This window comes from Tetrahymena thermophila, assembly GCF_000189635.1.
Source record: "Tetrahymena thermophila SB210 genomic scaffold scf_8254811, whole genome shotgun sequence".
Lineage (NCBI taxonomy): Eukaryota > Ciliophora > Oligohymenophorea > Hymenostomatida > Tetrahymenidae > Tetrahymena > Tetrahymena thermophila.
The window spans coordinates 676613-693102 of NW_002476567.1; the positions used below are offsets into that span (position 1 = coordinate 676613).

Genomic DNA, 16490 nt, shown 5'->3' on the forward strand with positions numbered 1-16490 from the left:
GATCTATAAGATAGGCAAAATAGCTAAAATGTACAAAATCTATATCCTTTTTTAGATTATTTAAGTAATTTTAGTATGTTACTATGGTGTATTCCGTTATAAACTACTTTCGTATGTTCTCATTTAAGAAATTTTCACCGCCATTTACTATGTTACAATCCTAATTAAATAATAAAAGTTAATAATTCTTCTATAAATTTTTATATTGGACTATATTGAGTAATACTTGATGAAAATTTTAGTTTACAATCAATATTTCTAAATAATTTTATAAGAAAAAATATGAAGCAATTTTTAATAGGAATTGAAATATCTGTCTTGATCTTAAAATATTTAATAATAATGTGAAAAATAAACTGAGAAAATGATATTTTAAAAAAATATAAATATTTTAAAAGAAAGCTTACTTAACTACAGAAACATTTATGTGGTTTAGAACAGTTTTCTTTATGTTAGAGTATGATAGATTCTAAAAAAATTGAGTGATTGCTGTTAGTATACTCATCATATAGATATCTAATTTTTTGGTTAATATCTCTTAGAAATATATCAATGTTTGATTTATTAGAATCTTCTTAGGAGTATTTATTTTATTTTGCACTTTTTATTTCCTAGAAGTTTTTTTATTAACTTTAAAAATAGAAGATTTTATTTCGGATGGTATTTGGTGCTGCGTACCCAATTATTACAGTGATAGGTAATGTAGATAGAAAACATATGAAATAATCGAATTTATTTTAATCTAAATTCTAAAGACATATGCTAAGAGCGATCGAAATGTTAAGGCAGTGCATAACGTTAATCAACTAATGAGCTTAAAGATTGAGTACTTTATTATAAAAGCAGTAATAAAATATTTTTAATAAATGTTTAGAGCTATTGTAAATACATGGAAGAGTTAAATTATCTGTTAACTTTAAAATAACATGGCTAATTAAATCAAAGAATATTCTTAATAACGATAACAACTAATTTCTTTTAGCAAGGAAATCTGCGTTTTCTGAAAACCTAAAATCAAAGTCATTTAATTCAATCAGCATCACTTTTTATAAAAGGAAAAACATAAATAAATTTGATTAATTTAATCCAAGATAATCACTAAATAAATTTAACTAAATGCTTACTTAATAAAACTGTTAGAATCATGTTAATGATTTTTAGTTCAGAGATTTTTCCTAATAAAGACCATCTCAATGAAGGAATAAAAAATAAGTATTCATAGGTTTATAATACAAATGAAACTATTTTGTAAATGTTTTCTTGCTATTAAATTGTAGGGCTCTTCCATAAAAAGTAAATAAAGTCTAGTAAGAAAAATAACACTATAATTGAGTTCACAGAAAAAAGCAGTAATTAAATAATAAGAGAATCCTCATTTTCAAACACAATACTCATCAGTTTTAGAGCTTACTTGTCATAGCTTAAGTTTTAAATAAAGCTTTGATAGGTCTGATTCTTTAAATTGGCCATGAACAAAAAAAGACATTTAAATAGTATTAAAAAACAGCATAAATGCTTTGACCTTTTATATTACCTCTAGACAGTATATACCCTTGAAATAAAATATTCTTAAATATTTTCCTTAAATTTCTTGATACCAAAAGACATGTTTTTTAATTTAACTTTTTTAGGGATTAATTAATATTTAATAAGATAAATATGAATTATATTTTTTTTTATAATTCATTCAATCTTATATTGGTCACAATTATAGTACATTTTAAAAGTAATAAATAATTAAAGGCTTATTTTTAATTCACAATTTTTATTAATGTTATTTTTTAGCCTGTAAATATTAATTAAAAAAATACGAGTATACACTCAATAAATTATTCTTTACTAATCATACATACTAAAACGAGTTTAAAATCTATTATTTTATGAATATTACATTTAAATATTATCACTTAAAAGTAGCTGGATATTTTAATAGAAATAAACGTTTTATTACATTAGTTTTTAAATAAATTTGTAGATTTAGAATATATTTTTATTATAATTTTATAATTGGCAAATTTATATTTATTAATAAATGGCAATACATCAATCGGAAATAAAAATATAGGGAGTATTTTACAAATTTTAAAAGTAAGTAAATATTAAATTCGCAAATATTGAATTTACATATTTTAACTTCTAATAAATAATATTCATGGTATTTCTTCTGAATCGAGGCTATTATTCTAGAGCCATATAAAAAATTATAATTAATTATTACTGTGATTTTCTAAAACCTCTAATCTTAGTTACTCATTTTGGCATTGTATGAAGCAATACAATATTTATTTAATCACTAATAAATTATTAAATTAATAAATCTAAGAAACAAAATTTAATCTAAATATTTGATTTTAAATCTCTCTAATTTACTTACATTTTTTGTTAAGACTAACGCTTAAATAAATTAGAAATTTTTTTTCAATTTTTTCTAAAAACCATCTTATTTATTTTTAAAGAAAAATTAGATTTCATAATTTTAGAGAACAAATTTATTATGAAAACCATCATTACAATTTATTTGTTTATATATTTTTTGAAAAATATAAATATAACAACCTTTTTGAACAGATAAACCTTCTATTAAAAAAAATAAAGTTATTTATTTTATACATCTAAAATAGATAGGATCTATTAATTTATAATTATTTCTAGAACAAGATCTATTTCTTATTTTTGCTTAACATTTTATTTCAAGTTAAGTTGTTAAAATTTTTATGACGGATTACAACAAATAAAACTATATAATTGTATCAATTTTCAAGTTAAATAGTTATAAAGAAGTAATTACCACTTTTTATAGAATATTATTTTCAATTTAACACGATTTTTGCTATCCAAATTCTATAAGAAATTCAAAATTATTGTATTCGTAAAAAAATAGCCAATTTAATAAATACATTTGTAAGTATCTTTAAACATTCAGAATGATTTTTCATTTTATCTTATCACTAGATTTAATTGACTAATCAGCGGATTTTTTGACTGTTTACTTAAGAATTTTTTAGATTTTTTATTCCAAAAGACGCTTACAATTTAATATAGTTTTGCAGAAACAAAATTAAAAACAAATTTTAGTGTTTCTTTTTTCTTTTCTAACAGTTAAAAGTTGTTAAAAACATAAGTAACAAAAAGTAAGCAACTGATTAAAGTCTAAAAAGCCAAAATAATTAGTTTAAAGAACCAATTAAAAATGTTACAGAAATATCAAAAATTAAAACCCATGAGAAACTAGCATTCAAAAAAATATCATTCGGGTCATTTGGGGTTTATTAAGGGTGCTGGTGATACTTATGTAATTCATAATAAAAAATAAAAGTATTGTGCTTATTAATTTTGAATAATATTAAATTGGATAAATAAAATATGAATAGAAAATGTTTAAATACTCATATAAAATATATTATTTTTATTATTATTATTAGTTTTTAATTAATTAATAAATTTATCAAAACTTTTGGATGTATTTTTTTAATCATTTGTTTGCTTTAAAATAAGAAATCACATAAGAATTTTCTAATAGTACATCAATATCAATTACTTCTAATAACTATTTCGTTTTTTGTAAAGACTTTTCTATTCTCTCATAAAATTTATACCATCCTAAGGACAAGACTATTACAGTAGCACTTACTTGAGAAATAAGCAATGCCACATTCACATATATTAAATAGTCAAATAGTTCGTTTGTCATATATTCTAAGAAATAATTTAGTTACTGAATAACTATACTTGCTTACTGAATTGTGAAAGTTGAGTCTATTAATGAGTTTGATGAATCAAGCATTTAAAGATTTTTCTAAAATTATAAAGGATTATTTATATTATATAAATCACTAATTTAGCCATTAAATACAAATATTGTTTTCAAGCTTTAAACAAGGCCTTAGTCTAACAATTAATCACCAGCTTACTTGCATTGAGTATAATTAAAATTGATATCACTGTTTAAATATTGAGGGTTATTTTATATTACATCGCAAGAGTTTTTCTCTAAGGCTTTGATGATGTATTAATTATAATTATCTTATTTATATCTTGAATGACCATAAAAATTATTTTAATAATTATAAATATTATTCAAATAAGTTTATGAAGAGCTTTATAATTATTTTATTTTATCAAACAAAGGTTAGGGTGATATTGGTAAAACTTTTGGGTTAAGCTTTGCTACAAATCCTATGTACAAAGACCCAACTTAAATTTAAAGAAAGTGACGAGCTTCTGCCAATTAATCTTATTTTTAAAAACATAAGTTAAATAAATTATTTTAACAAAAAAAATAACTTACTCATAAATAATCTATTATCTATTGTATTATCAGAGTACATTTTTATCATAATAAAAATTGAAAATGAGTAAATCTGCAACAGGATAAAAAATGCCAAAGATCCAAGTAAGTTTCGGAAATTCATCTTTGCAAAATTAGAAGTTTGGCTAATATTTTTCTTTTTTTAAATTGTAATGTTAGACAACATATTTAAGTTACTTTATTTGATATACTTTCCACTTTCTTTTAACAAAATAGTCACGTTTTTTTTCATTTTTTTTTATTTATCTTTTTAATCTAATTCTTAATCTATTTAAATAAAATAATTACTAGTTGTTTCCAACATATATCTCAACTTTTCTGGTGAAATATTTGTCATTAATCTCAAGATTTATTCTCTTTTTTTTTGGATAAATATATAAATAGGTACTATGCTTATAGCACAAGCTAGAGTTATTAGTGAAATCGATATTAAATTTTATTGTTATTACAATAAAATTTAGTTCATATCATCACTATATTCATCAAAGGAATTATCCTATATTGATTTTAAAGTGTCATCAAGGTCATAAAAATTAAAAAATATTGTTGTCATGCTATACAAATCATATTATTTAGGAACTAATCTAAATTAATCCAAGTAACTTTTCTACATAATTAAAGTGTATCCTAAAGAAAATTATGTACTATAATTTGCCTATTACAAAGCATGAATATATGTATAGTTACTATCCATAATTTACCTAAATGATTGAATTTCATTCTTATCTCCTCTAGAGTATTGACTTGTTAAATTGGAATAAAAAATTCTTTGATTTTACATTTAATCTAAAAATTGTTGAATATAATATGTAGTCATTTTTGGGTCTTTTGGTTTTAAAAGTTTTATACTTATCAAAGAATTTATATAAAAATTTGTTAAGACAGAGCTAAGAGCAATTCTCAAATTACTGTTCCAGTCTAAGTAATGAAAGGATGTTTTTTAAATTTTAAGAAAACTTTATAGTTGAATAAAGTTAATCAAATTAATTAAAAATATTGTTGTTAAGGCTAGTATACCTATATAATTTAACAATCTCAAGCCAAGCATTCTTTTTTAAGATTTTATAGAGTTTATCACTTCTTTCCTATTTATAATAATTTTAAAATCAATAATTGAAAATTAAAATACTGTAATTTATTAAAAATTAGATTTAATCAAATCAAAGTGAATTTAATATTCTAAAGTTTAAAAAAATAAATTTTTTAAAAGATTACTTTGTTTTTGAATTTGTTGTTTTCATAGAACTTACGCTTTGCTCATATTCGTTGACTTTATTTTAGACAGGAATCTTATCTTAAACATTATTTTTAAAAAGTCTTATCATCTTGTTACTTGTTGAATTGGATATTGATTATTCTTAAATTTTTAGCTTTTTGGTTTATTTTGCTAAAGGACTGTATTATTCTGTAGAAGTTTATTTTGTTAATAAACGGTGATTTATTAATTGTTCAATATTAAAATCATTATTTTTATTTTTCAAAATAGAGTTTGTTAATATTTAAGAATTTTATTATTAACTATATTTTCCCTTTTATAATTCTAATTAAGTTGAAGACATGTTTTAAATTAACTATAAATTATCTAAATCATTCAATGTTGAAGTTTAATTGAGTAAATTTCTGCTTGTTATATTATTCTAATCTAAAGAAATTTCTTCTTTGTCAATGTATAGCTAAACTTCTTCATATTAAAATTGGTTTTAATCAAAGCTATTTATTTATTGTTATAAATTTTGTTAGAAACTTACCTAGTTTTTTACTTTTTAGTTTGAATTTTAATTAATTTATTTTGGAGTTGGTTACAGAAGCTAGACTTGATTACTTGATAATGATTCTTAACTATCTTATGCGACAGAGTTAAGATATTTTTTTAAATTAAATTAAATTGTTTCGTATTATTTAGTTGAACTGTAATCACAAAATTTTGTAAGCTATATATTAAGTGATTTAAGACACTCATACTTTAATTATTTTTCTTCTATTCTTGTAACTTAAAGCAACTCGAGCTAAGCAAGATTGATAAATTTTGATTATGATCTGTAAATTTAAAACTATATACAAAAAATTTCATTATGTTCGAAAATGTCATTAAAATAAGTCTAATTCTTATTATAATCTAATTAATTATTAGTTAACTAAGCTTTTGAAATTGGCTTTATAATGTAAGTTTCTCTTTCAGTTATGCTATTGTATTTGTCAATCATTTCATACAACGTGGGAGCTAGCAAATTCATATTAATAGATTGGACATGCTTTTATGTACATGAGTCTTTAAAAATACTCTCAAAAAGGGCTTACGACATAACAATTGGGGAACATTTTTTTTCTGTTTCATTGATTAATAGGCTTAAATATTAGTATGAGTTAGTTTCTTACTTTCTTATCCATGCAGAAACTCCTATTTCTTATTCGCCGATCTGATGAAACTAAGTTTTAATATTTAAGGGAATAGCCCATCCGTCTTTTGAACTTCCAATTTATAATGGAAAATTCCTTATATGAACTCGACTTTCTTGTTTTTCTAAATAATGTCTCAGTTCTTATTGATGAATTTCATAAATTTAATTTGGAATTATAACACTGAGGTTACTGTTTATAACTTCTTAATTAGTGTGTGAAGTTATTACTTCTTGAAAATTCTTTGATACTCTAATAATGTTTCCAAAATTGTTCATCAAAGAAACAAAAATTACACAAGAATCTGCACCTCTTAATGGTAGTTTATTGATAACATTAAATTTATTTATTTTCTTTTTGAATATATTTAGCTTTTCGCTAAATTAAAGAGTTTTTTCAAAGATGTTACATATATTTAAAAGTTCTTAATTGCATTCGTTTTTTGCTTGTAATTACAGAAGTTATGAATACAGTAAATTTTTTTACTTAATTAACGAAGATGCAGTTTGGTAAAGTAAATTTAAATCCACAAAATTATTTCCAAGAATTTAAATAAGATTGGCTTTTAACAAGAGACTGTCCTTCATTAGCTAAAGAGTTTGAGTATATTATTCATCAAATAATATAATATCATATAAGCACATTTTGGTAGATTCGTCAGCTTTATTTTTTTAAACAACTAAATCGTTTAATTTTTAGTTGGCAGATTCTTCCTTTTACAGTTCGATTGGTGCATAATAAAATAAATAATTTACAGCTTACTTGTAAATTAATGATTTTTAAATGTTTTTATTTCTTTTTAATTAAATTAATTCAGAATAGAAGAAACGAAAATTTTTTATCTGGTCTATCAAATACGCAAAGTAGCTAAAATGCGCAAAATCTAAATCCTTTCTGGGATTATTTAAAAGTGACTAGTATAATTTCAGTGTGTACTCAGCCATGAATTGCTTTCTTATTTCAGCTCCTAAGAACTACTCGCCTCCCTTAACAGCATTACTATCCTAATAAAAAAATTAATTGAGTAATCAATTTAATTATTCTTTTACAAAAAAAACATAGGACTTTTATTGAATTAATCATGTAAACAAAAATATTAGTTTACATTTAATTATTCTTTTTAAAATTTCTAGAAAAAAATATGGAGTTATTTTAAAAGTATAACAAGTCTTTGTCCAAAAATACCAATTATTTATTGCTTGAAAATAAAATTAACTGAGAGAATGATTGGAATAATAATTAAAAATATTTTATCAATTGATCTTACTTTGCTGCAGAAGCATTTTTCAGGTTGAGAGCAATTTTCTTTATGCTGGAGTATGATAGATTCTAAAAAAATTGAGTCTTAACTGTTTGTATATTCATCATATAAATATCTAATTTTTTGGTTTGTATCTCTTAAAAAAATATCGATTTCATCACAACTAAATTCTTCTTTGAAGTTTTTGTTTTTAATCACTTAATCAGATTTAGCATTTATTAGTTCTTACAAGCTTTTGAATTTATTTTTTAAATTACAGATTTGCATTCGAGTGATATTTGACACTGAATATCCAATTATTATCGCAACTGGCGATATTGATAGAAAACAAATGAAATAATCAAAACTATCTTATTTGATATTTTAAAAGCTTAAACTAAAAGCTAATGAGATATTTAGACAGTGCATGATACTGATTAGTTAATTTGCCTTTATGCTAATAATTTAATTGTAAAAGCAGTAATAAAAAACTTTTAAAAGATGCATTAAACCATTGTAAATACAAGGTAAAGTTAGATTATTAGTAGCCTGCAAAACAATATGACCAATTGCATATAAAAATATTCTTAAAAATGACAACAGCTAACGTCTTTTTGCAAGAAAATCTACATTTTGTGAGTACCTAAAATCAAAGTCATTTATTTCAATTAGTATCACTTTTTTATAAAAGAAAAATAATAATTAAATTTCATTTTAGTGAATAGTTAGTTAGTTATGAGAGTCTAATTATTTACTTAACAAAATTGAAAGAATTATATTAATAATTTTTTCTATAGAGATATTTCCTAAAATAGACCATCTTAATGTTGGAATAAAAAACAGATATTCATAAACTTATAATACAAAAGATACTATTTTGTAAATTTCTTCCTGTTATTAAATACTAGGATTTTTCCAAACAAAGAAAACAAAGTCTAAAAGGAAAAACAGTATTATTATTGAGTTCAAAGAAAGAAGCAGCATTGATATAAAAAAGGAATCTTCATTTTCAAAAATTATACTAAATACTTTTAAAATCTAACCATCGCTACTAGATTTTTGTATTTAGCTTTGATATGTCTGATTCTTAATATTAGCCAGGAACAAAAATAAGCATTTAAATATTATCAAGAAGCATGATAAATATTTTGGTCTTTTATATTACCTCTAGACAATATAGAGTCTCGAGATAAAGTATTCTGACATCTCCTATTTAATTTTTTTCATTTCTAAGTATTTTTACTTTTTTTGCTTTAATTTTCAGTATTTAATAAATATTTACAAAAATAAATTTCTAATTATTCTTTTCATAATTAATTCAATTTTTCTGTTAGCCGTGAATTTGTTTCGTTATAAAGTAAATTAATTACTTACTAATGGATTAATTTTTTAATTGCTTATTTATATTTTGGAAATCAAGTAAATTTAAGCTCATCAGTATTCTTTATTAAAAACTTCAGCTTACAGATTATAAACTGACATATACTGATATTGTTTAAAATAAATCAAAAGATATCTTAGCTTGACTATATAAAATAAGATAGCAATATAACTGCCATAATTTAATCAAAGAAAAAAAGTCAAATCTATAAATTTGTAGCTAAAAAAATAAGGTAGCCTTTTAAAAAATAAATTAGATTTTGAAATTTTGTTTTGTTTGTTACAAATCACGAAAGCTCTATCGAAAGATAATATTATAAAAGTATAAATTGATTAAAAGCAATTAAATAAATAATTAAAAATATTTGGAGAATTTTACAGATTGATATATATTAATTATAATAGAAGAAATGATTCTTTTAATATGTAATTACCTTATTTCCTCATAAATTTTATTACCCATTTAAATATAGCATACTAGCTTTATTTTTAACATTTTTTTAAATATCTTGCGTATTTTGTATTTTGTTTGAAGGGGAATTTTAGTGAGGAAATCGGATATTTATTTAAGGAGAAGAAATAAATTAATAAATAATATGAAAGAAACTTAATATACAATGTAAATACTATTATTTAATTATAAAATCTAGATTATTTCCTTACACTTTTAATTAGGGTTAAGTGTAAAACTAAATGAAATTCTGTAAACTAAATTATTCAATAAATAAGTTCTTTTTTGAAAAATGATTGAATATATTGATTCTTGAGTATAATTTTTGGATCAAATATGTCAATACACTCTTTTGTTTTTTATAGCTTTTTTGAATTAAAAGTTTCTAATTTTTATGCCTTTATGATGATAAAAATTACAGCCGATGTGATATTTATAATGAAGATTATTATTGAAAAAGATAAGAATTTTTCATAAAAATTTTAAAAGGATATCATCTGTTTGTTGATTATACTTTCTAAAAGAAAATCTATAGCCTATTTAAGCAGAAATATACTTTAAATTGAATTTTAGTTATTATAGCTTTTTATGAACTATTCTTGATTTACATTATCTGATGCTAAAATTTACATTATTGACTATGTTTTTTAGTTATAAAGTTTTAAAGAGGAAACTAATCCTTTTTACAGGATTCCATTTTCAATTTAACTGCATTATTGCTAAATAAAATTATATAATTTTGGATTTAATGTTGAATCTATTAATTTCATTTATTAGCAGGAATTATTCTCAAATATATTTTGTACAAACTCTTAGTTGCTGTAGTTATTTTTATTAATTTCAGTTACTAGAAGTTAAATTATGCTGCTACTTTGAGAGATCTAATTATTAATTTCAGCTTGTAAATTTGGGAAATTAATATTTTATTCATCCTATCCTAGTAAACAGTATGTACTGATAGATGTTACAGTTAACTAATTTGCTATATTTTGCTCTGTTTCAGAAACTATTTCTAAAATTTAATAAAAATTCTTTTTAAATAAAAAAATTAAATTTCTTAAAATTAATTACATATGAATTTTTAGTTATCTTGGATTTGTTATATTGTTGTTGACTGAAGAATAGATATAAGAACAAAAGTTATAATGATTAGAATAAGAGTTAAAAATGAATAGCAAATTAGATAATTATTGTAGACCTTCAAACCCTGAGTAGAGCTTATATTTTTTCTCTTCTTAATTTAAATATCTGCTGAGGAAAGTATTAATTCTTTTTTCACATTCTCTTTTTTAAAATAATTCAAATCTTTCTAATTTTACTAATTAGCGAGTACATTTTATTTGTGGTTAATAATTTATTATTTTGTTTTTTGGATTTCTTAGTTACAAGATTCTAATAAAACACTAAGATCTTATGGAGAAAAAGTCGAAAACAGCTTTAGAGTTTCTTCCTTTCTTTTTTAGAACAAAGTAAAGTTATAATTATAGATTGCGATTAAAAGAAACCAATCAATTAGAATTAAAATAGTTAAAATCATCAATTAATTAATATTTTGGTCGTGTGAATTTTGTATATCATTTTAGTTAGCTTGCTATAATTTTTATAACTCATCTTTGTAGTTTAAATTATTTTCAGTAAAGTAAGAAATTAAATTATTTAAAGGTGGCCTGTAAAAATCATTTAAGAGCTAAGAATATGTTTACACTATTGAAACTTCTAAATTTTATTTTTTTGATAACTTTGTATTGCCTTTAATTTCAGTAATATAAGTCATAGTTGAACTAACTATTTGCTATAAAATTGTATTTTCAGTATCTTTGCTATTAAATATGATGCTGCTAATTAATTTTTAATAATCTCCAAATGTTTAAACTGTCTCTAAATTAATCAATTAACTAATTAAAGATGAATTAGGTTGATTTTGTATAAGATTATTTTAAATCAACTTGCCTAAGTATTTATATGTTATCAAATCTTAAATTGAGGAATTAATTTCATTAGCAAAAATCATAAATTTAGACTAGTTTAAACCTTACTATTAGCTTTAAATTGATAAAATTAAGAAGAGAACACTCATCAATATAACACAGAGGACTAAAAAAAGACTAAGTACATTTAGTCCTATTGTTTTAATATCTATTTTCTCTCTTGATATATTTCTCTTTAGAATTTAACTTTTATTTAAAAATAATTTTATATTATTAAATATTATAAAATGAATTATATTTACAATAAACTCAGCTTGGTTGAATCAGAACTGATGGAGCTTTACTGATATCTATATTTTTTTTACTTTTTTTTTATTTTCTCAAGCCTCTTTACTGGTTGTTCCTAACTCACTGAAATTTAATTAGATGTCTGGATCTCTGTTGAAGCTAATTAATATTGCAACAATTTAGAGTTTTCTTTGGGAGTCAAAATTCTATTTGTGCTTAATATCATATTTTCTTAGGAAGGGATATTCTCTCTTTTTGAGCTTACCATAGGAATATTCATAAATGAAATACCTTTATTAGCTGTAGGGGTTTGAAGTTTAAGGCTCACTTATGAACTAATTTACTCATAATACCTAGCTAACTCGTTTCTTGGAGTTATTATCTCCTAATTCTATAGCTATGACTAGCTTATAAGTTAAGTGTAATTACTTTTTAAAAATGTTGATCTTCTCTGCTCATAATTTTCTGTTATTTTGGCTAAAGTTGGAGGAGAGCTTTCTTCTTAATCTTCTGAAGAATTTTCATTTTAAATATCTCTTTTTGTAAAGAGTAAAATTGTTTATGATTTTGATTAGTTTAAAAAGTTTGAATGAAACTAAAAAAACTAATTTAAATGACTTTCGACATCTTCAATATTAATTCCTTGATATTCTACTAACTATTTAGCTAGAATCCTAAAGTTTTCTCTGATTTCTAATGTGCTTTAAAGTTTAGATAGATACTTAATCTTCATTTAAACGAAATGAGTAAATTTGTTTTTGATTTGTATTAGTTCTGCTCTCATTACAAATAACTCATACTAATAAAGTTAAAAAAAAACATTTGTTTATGTATTGCTGTAGTCGTTTGAGAAGTTTATATGAGTTTTCTTACAGTCTTATTTTGTTTTAGGTTTCAAAAATAATATTTCTTATTCTCTACTAAGATCTGCTTTTTAGAGTATTCCCATCAAAGAAGGGGCTAAGTTTCCAAAATAAATATTTTGAATTTCAGATTGTTAAAATACATCCTAAAATAAGATATCATAAAACCTTTTATCTAATGCAATAGCATGATTGTAATTGCTACCAGAGAAAGTGTTATACAAGGTTTTTTGATATTCATCTTAAGAAACTTGCTTAAGCCAAGCAGAAGCTCCAAGTTCTTGATCCGACACTAGAAAAACTTATATTTTAACATCATAAGGAATTGCCCATCCATTTCTGTCAACACCTATCAAGAGAGGATAATTTGATATACCTTCTGATATAAGCCCTCTTTGGACAAAATTTTTTAAGATTAAATCATGGACAGTTGATATTTCTTAAGGCATCATGAAACCAATATTTTTTCCTATTGCTTGCTCGTTTGTCATAATGGGAACAACGTCTTAGAAATTTTCTGATACTTTGCAGACAAGGCCTAAATTACCTAATAAAGATACAAAAATAACACATGAATCTTTAGAAAACTGATAAAAAGCATTCAATCCTTTTCTATACTGCAAAACCATTTTTTTTGCATTTTAAACATAAAAATTTGTAAAAATCAAGTTTTAGTTAGTAAGATTAGATTCATAGTCGATACATAAATTTTAAAGCTCGATAGATTAATAATTCAAAGTAACCAATTAGTATAAATTATTATAAAGAAAACCTTTTTGTTTGGTAATTTCTTAAAATTATTTGTCTAATTAGTTGAGCTTAATGTGGTCATTAGAAATAGTATCTAAGAGGCTCTTTTTGAGCTCTAGACAAAATAAATACTATTTTTAAGCTTCAAATAATTTTTACTCAAAATTAATTGTTTCTATAAGCTTCACTTTTTACTTTGATCTCTTGATTTAGTTTACTAATTTTTATTGTGCATTTTTATTTAAGTTTTTCTATATTTAAATAGTTTAATTGCTCTATGTTTCCAATTTATCCTCATCTCCAGTATTGAAAACTGCTTTGGCATAATTAAAAGCAACTTCTACTTTCTATAAATTGATCATACTTTTTTTGCAGTATTTTTTAGATTTAAGAATCTCAACCAAAGATAAAGTTTAGTTTTCCATTACATCTATTAAGAAGTAGTAAAAACTTTATTTGATCATTGGAATATCTTGATCTGATCCTAAATTATTTAGAAACATCTAGCGAAAAAAATCATTCAAGTATTTGCTTCTTAGTTTGTTTCCTAGAAATTCATCTCTTTAGGAAGTCTCAAACAACAAACTCTTGGTATAATTTTAAAGGTAAATTTAATAATTATTTAATTAAATATTTTTAAATAGAAATTTTATGAAAAATAATTTTTTACCCTTGAACAATAGCAATATATTTAATTTGAGCAGTTTTATTTATGCAGCAAAACTATTTATTCGAAAATGATGCTCCAAATATTATTTTAATATTCATCTTAATGCAACTAAATAGATTAATTCAACTGTCTTATAACTAAATCTAATTGATATTGATTGATTTTAAAAAAATCATTTGAGTGTGAATGCTAATTCTAAGGTTATTCTTTTATTTTTAACAATCTTTATATAATATCTTTAGTAAGTTCCTCTACATTAAACATTTTCTAATAAAAACAGGAATTTCCAAGAGTGTAAATTAAAGGAATTAATAGGGTTAAGCAGATGAAAATAGAAATATTACTTATCATCTTAATAATTAGGATAAATATAATTCCACTACGTATTGTTTAAGAAATAATTTGTAATTTAAAAATCTTGGTTTAAATATAAAATATAAATTTGAAGAGTAAGTAAATTTCAATCGAATTAATTATCATTTGTAATAGTAGCTGAAAGAAAGTTAAATTAACTGAGCTGATCAACTTGTAGATGCAAAATTAAAAGACCTAAAAGAACACATTTTAAACACAATACCTTTTAGCCAAAAAATCTTAATGATTGAATCTAAAATCATAATCATTTAAATTTATGAGCAAAACTATTAAAATTAAATATTTTATTAACAAAATTATCTATCTATAAAATAAATTTTACCATTCAAAAGAGAAATCACGATATTGCAAAGACTTAGAGGCATAAATTATTAATTTATAGGTTGAATAGCAAACAGTATCTAAAATGTATAAGGATAAATTTATATTAAGAAAGAAAACACTGTTTGTATAGTGTTTACTTAATTTATTGGTTTCTAAACCATAACTGAATAGGCTAAGTAGAATATTAAGGAAGTATTTATAACAATATTTAATATTTCTATACTAAGCTATAAGGATTGGTTTTTATTTAATTGAAAAAAACTCTATTAAAAATAACTAGGTTCTTCATAGTTGTATTCGTAAAGGAGCTTTGAAGTTAATGGAATTAAAGGCAGAATGTTTTAAATTATTACTAAAATAACGCTAATATTATAAGGCCTTTCATATATCTTAATCAAGAAATATAATCTTTTGATATAAAATTATTAAATTTTTTTAAGGGCTTTAGAAAATAAGCTTTTCGATTTTGAGCACTTCATCTTTTTGGTATTTTTAAATTTAAATGAATGATTTAAATATTATTTATTAGTTCTAAAATATCACACTCCGCGCTTTTATTTGCACACCAGAAGTAGAAGAATTAATTCGATTTATTAATATATTTTTAAATTAAATCAAAGTAATAATTTTGTAATTCTATTTTACATATCTTATTTATAAAGCTATAAAAATTTAATTCTTGATAAATACAAAAAGATCAATAATGTTCTCAAGCAAAGAGATATTTATGCATGATATTTAAACAATATTTTTTTGTTAGTAAATTTAAAAAATGGAACAAATCTAGATTTTCTTTAGAATAAATAAATCACAAAATATGACTTAATTTTGTTAATTAGTTAAAAAAATTTAATCAATCTTAAAGAAAGTTCTATTTTACTAATTCTTTGAATGAAAGAAATACACAATAGAAACTAGTAATTAATTCTTATATATATAATGCGAAATTAGAAAATTATGTTTTTTACATATACGCAATTACTAATATAGCTTGATTAGCTTAATCATATTATAGCTTTCTTGAATCATTAAATAAATTTTATATTTTTACCATTATTCAAATTAATAGGTTACAAATAGTATATTAACCAAATTTTTAAATTCATTGTAAATTAAAAATTTTTATTGAAAAAATTAGTTGCCACCAGATAGTTGTAATTGTAATATAAATAATTAGATTTTTAGAAATTTCTAATTTAATTTATTTAACTAAATAAGCTGAAAAGCTAGCTACAGAAACAATAATATTAATTATAATTATTTACTAAGGCTTTAGATTTTTAAAATAATATAATATTTAATAAAGCAAAATTAAAAAATATTTATTTAAGATTGCCATTTTAAAATTTTAGAGAGTAAATTAAAAAGTTTTTTTGTAAAAAGTTATTTTTAGATAGATTTGATGAGCAAGTTAAGCTGCTTTAATTAAATTTTGTTTACATTACTTTTTCATATTACTTTTCTTTGAATATAGGTATGTTAGCTTACATTAATTTATATAATTTTACATAAAAA

The 16490-nt window shown here is 22.0% G+C and overlaps 2 protein-coding genes across 2 annotated transcripts; both read right to left on the reverse strand. All coding sequences in view use genetic code 6, as the record gives it.

Moving 5' to 3' along the window:
* Positions 1-3472: 3472 nt before the first annotated feature.
* Positions 3473-9173, reverse strand: TTHERM_00061610 (transmembrane protein, putative; the record flags this gene model as incomplete). Its single annotated transcript, XM_001007695.3, has 5 exons — positions 3473-4233; positions 4289-5394; positions 5525-7710; positions 7974-8623; positions 8702-9173. The coding sequence occupies 5 exons, from the start codon at positions 9171-9173 to the stop codon at positions 3473-3475; spliced, it is 5175 nt and encodes a 1724-aa protein (XP_001007695.3).
* A 1075-nt stretch (positions 9174-10248) lies between these two features.
* On the reverse strand, positions 10249-14109 carry TTHERM_00061600 (transmembrane protein, putative; the record flags this gene model as incomplete). The annotated part of the gene is made up of 4 exons (XM_001007694.2): positions 10249-10332; positions 10386-10783; positions 10849-11951; positions 12008-14109. 4 exons carry the CDS (start codon positions 14107-14109, stop codon positions 10249-10251), a joined length of 3687 nt encoding a protein of 1228 aa, XP_001007694.2.
* Positions 14110-16490: the final 2381 nt, after the last annotated feature.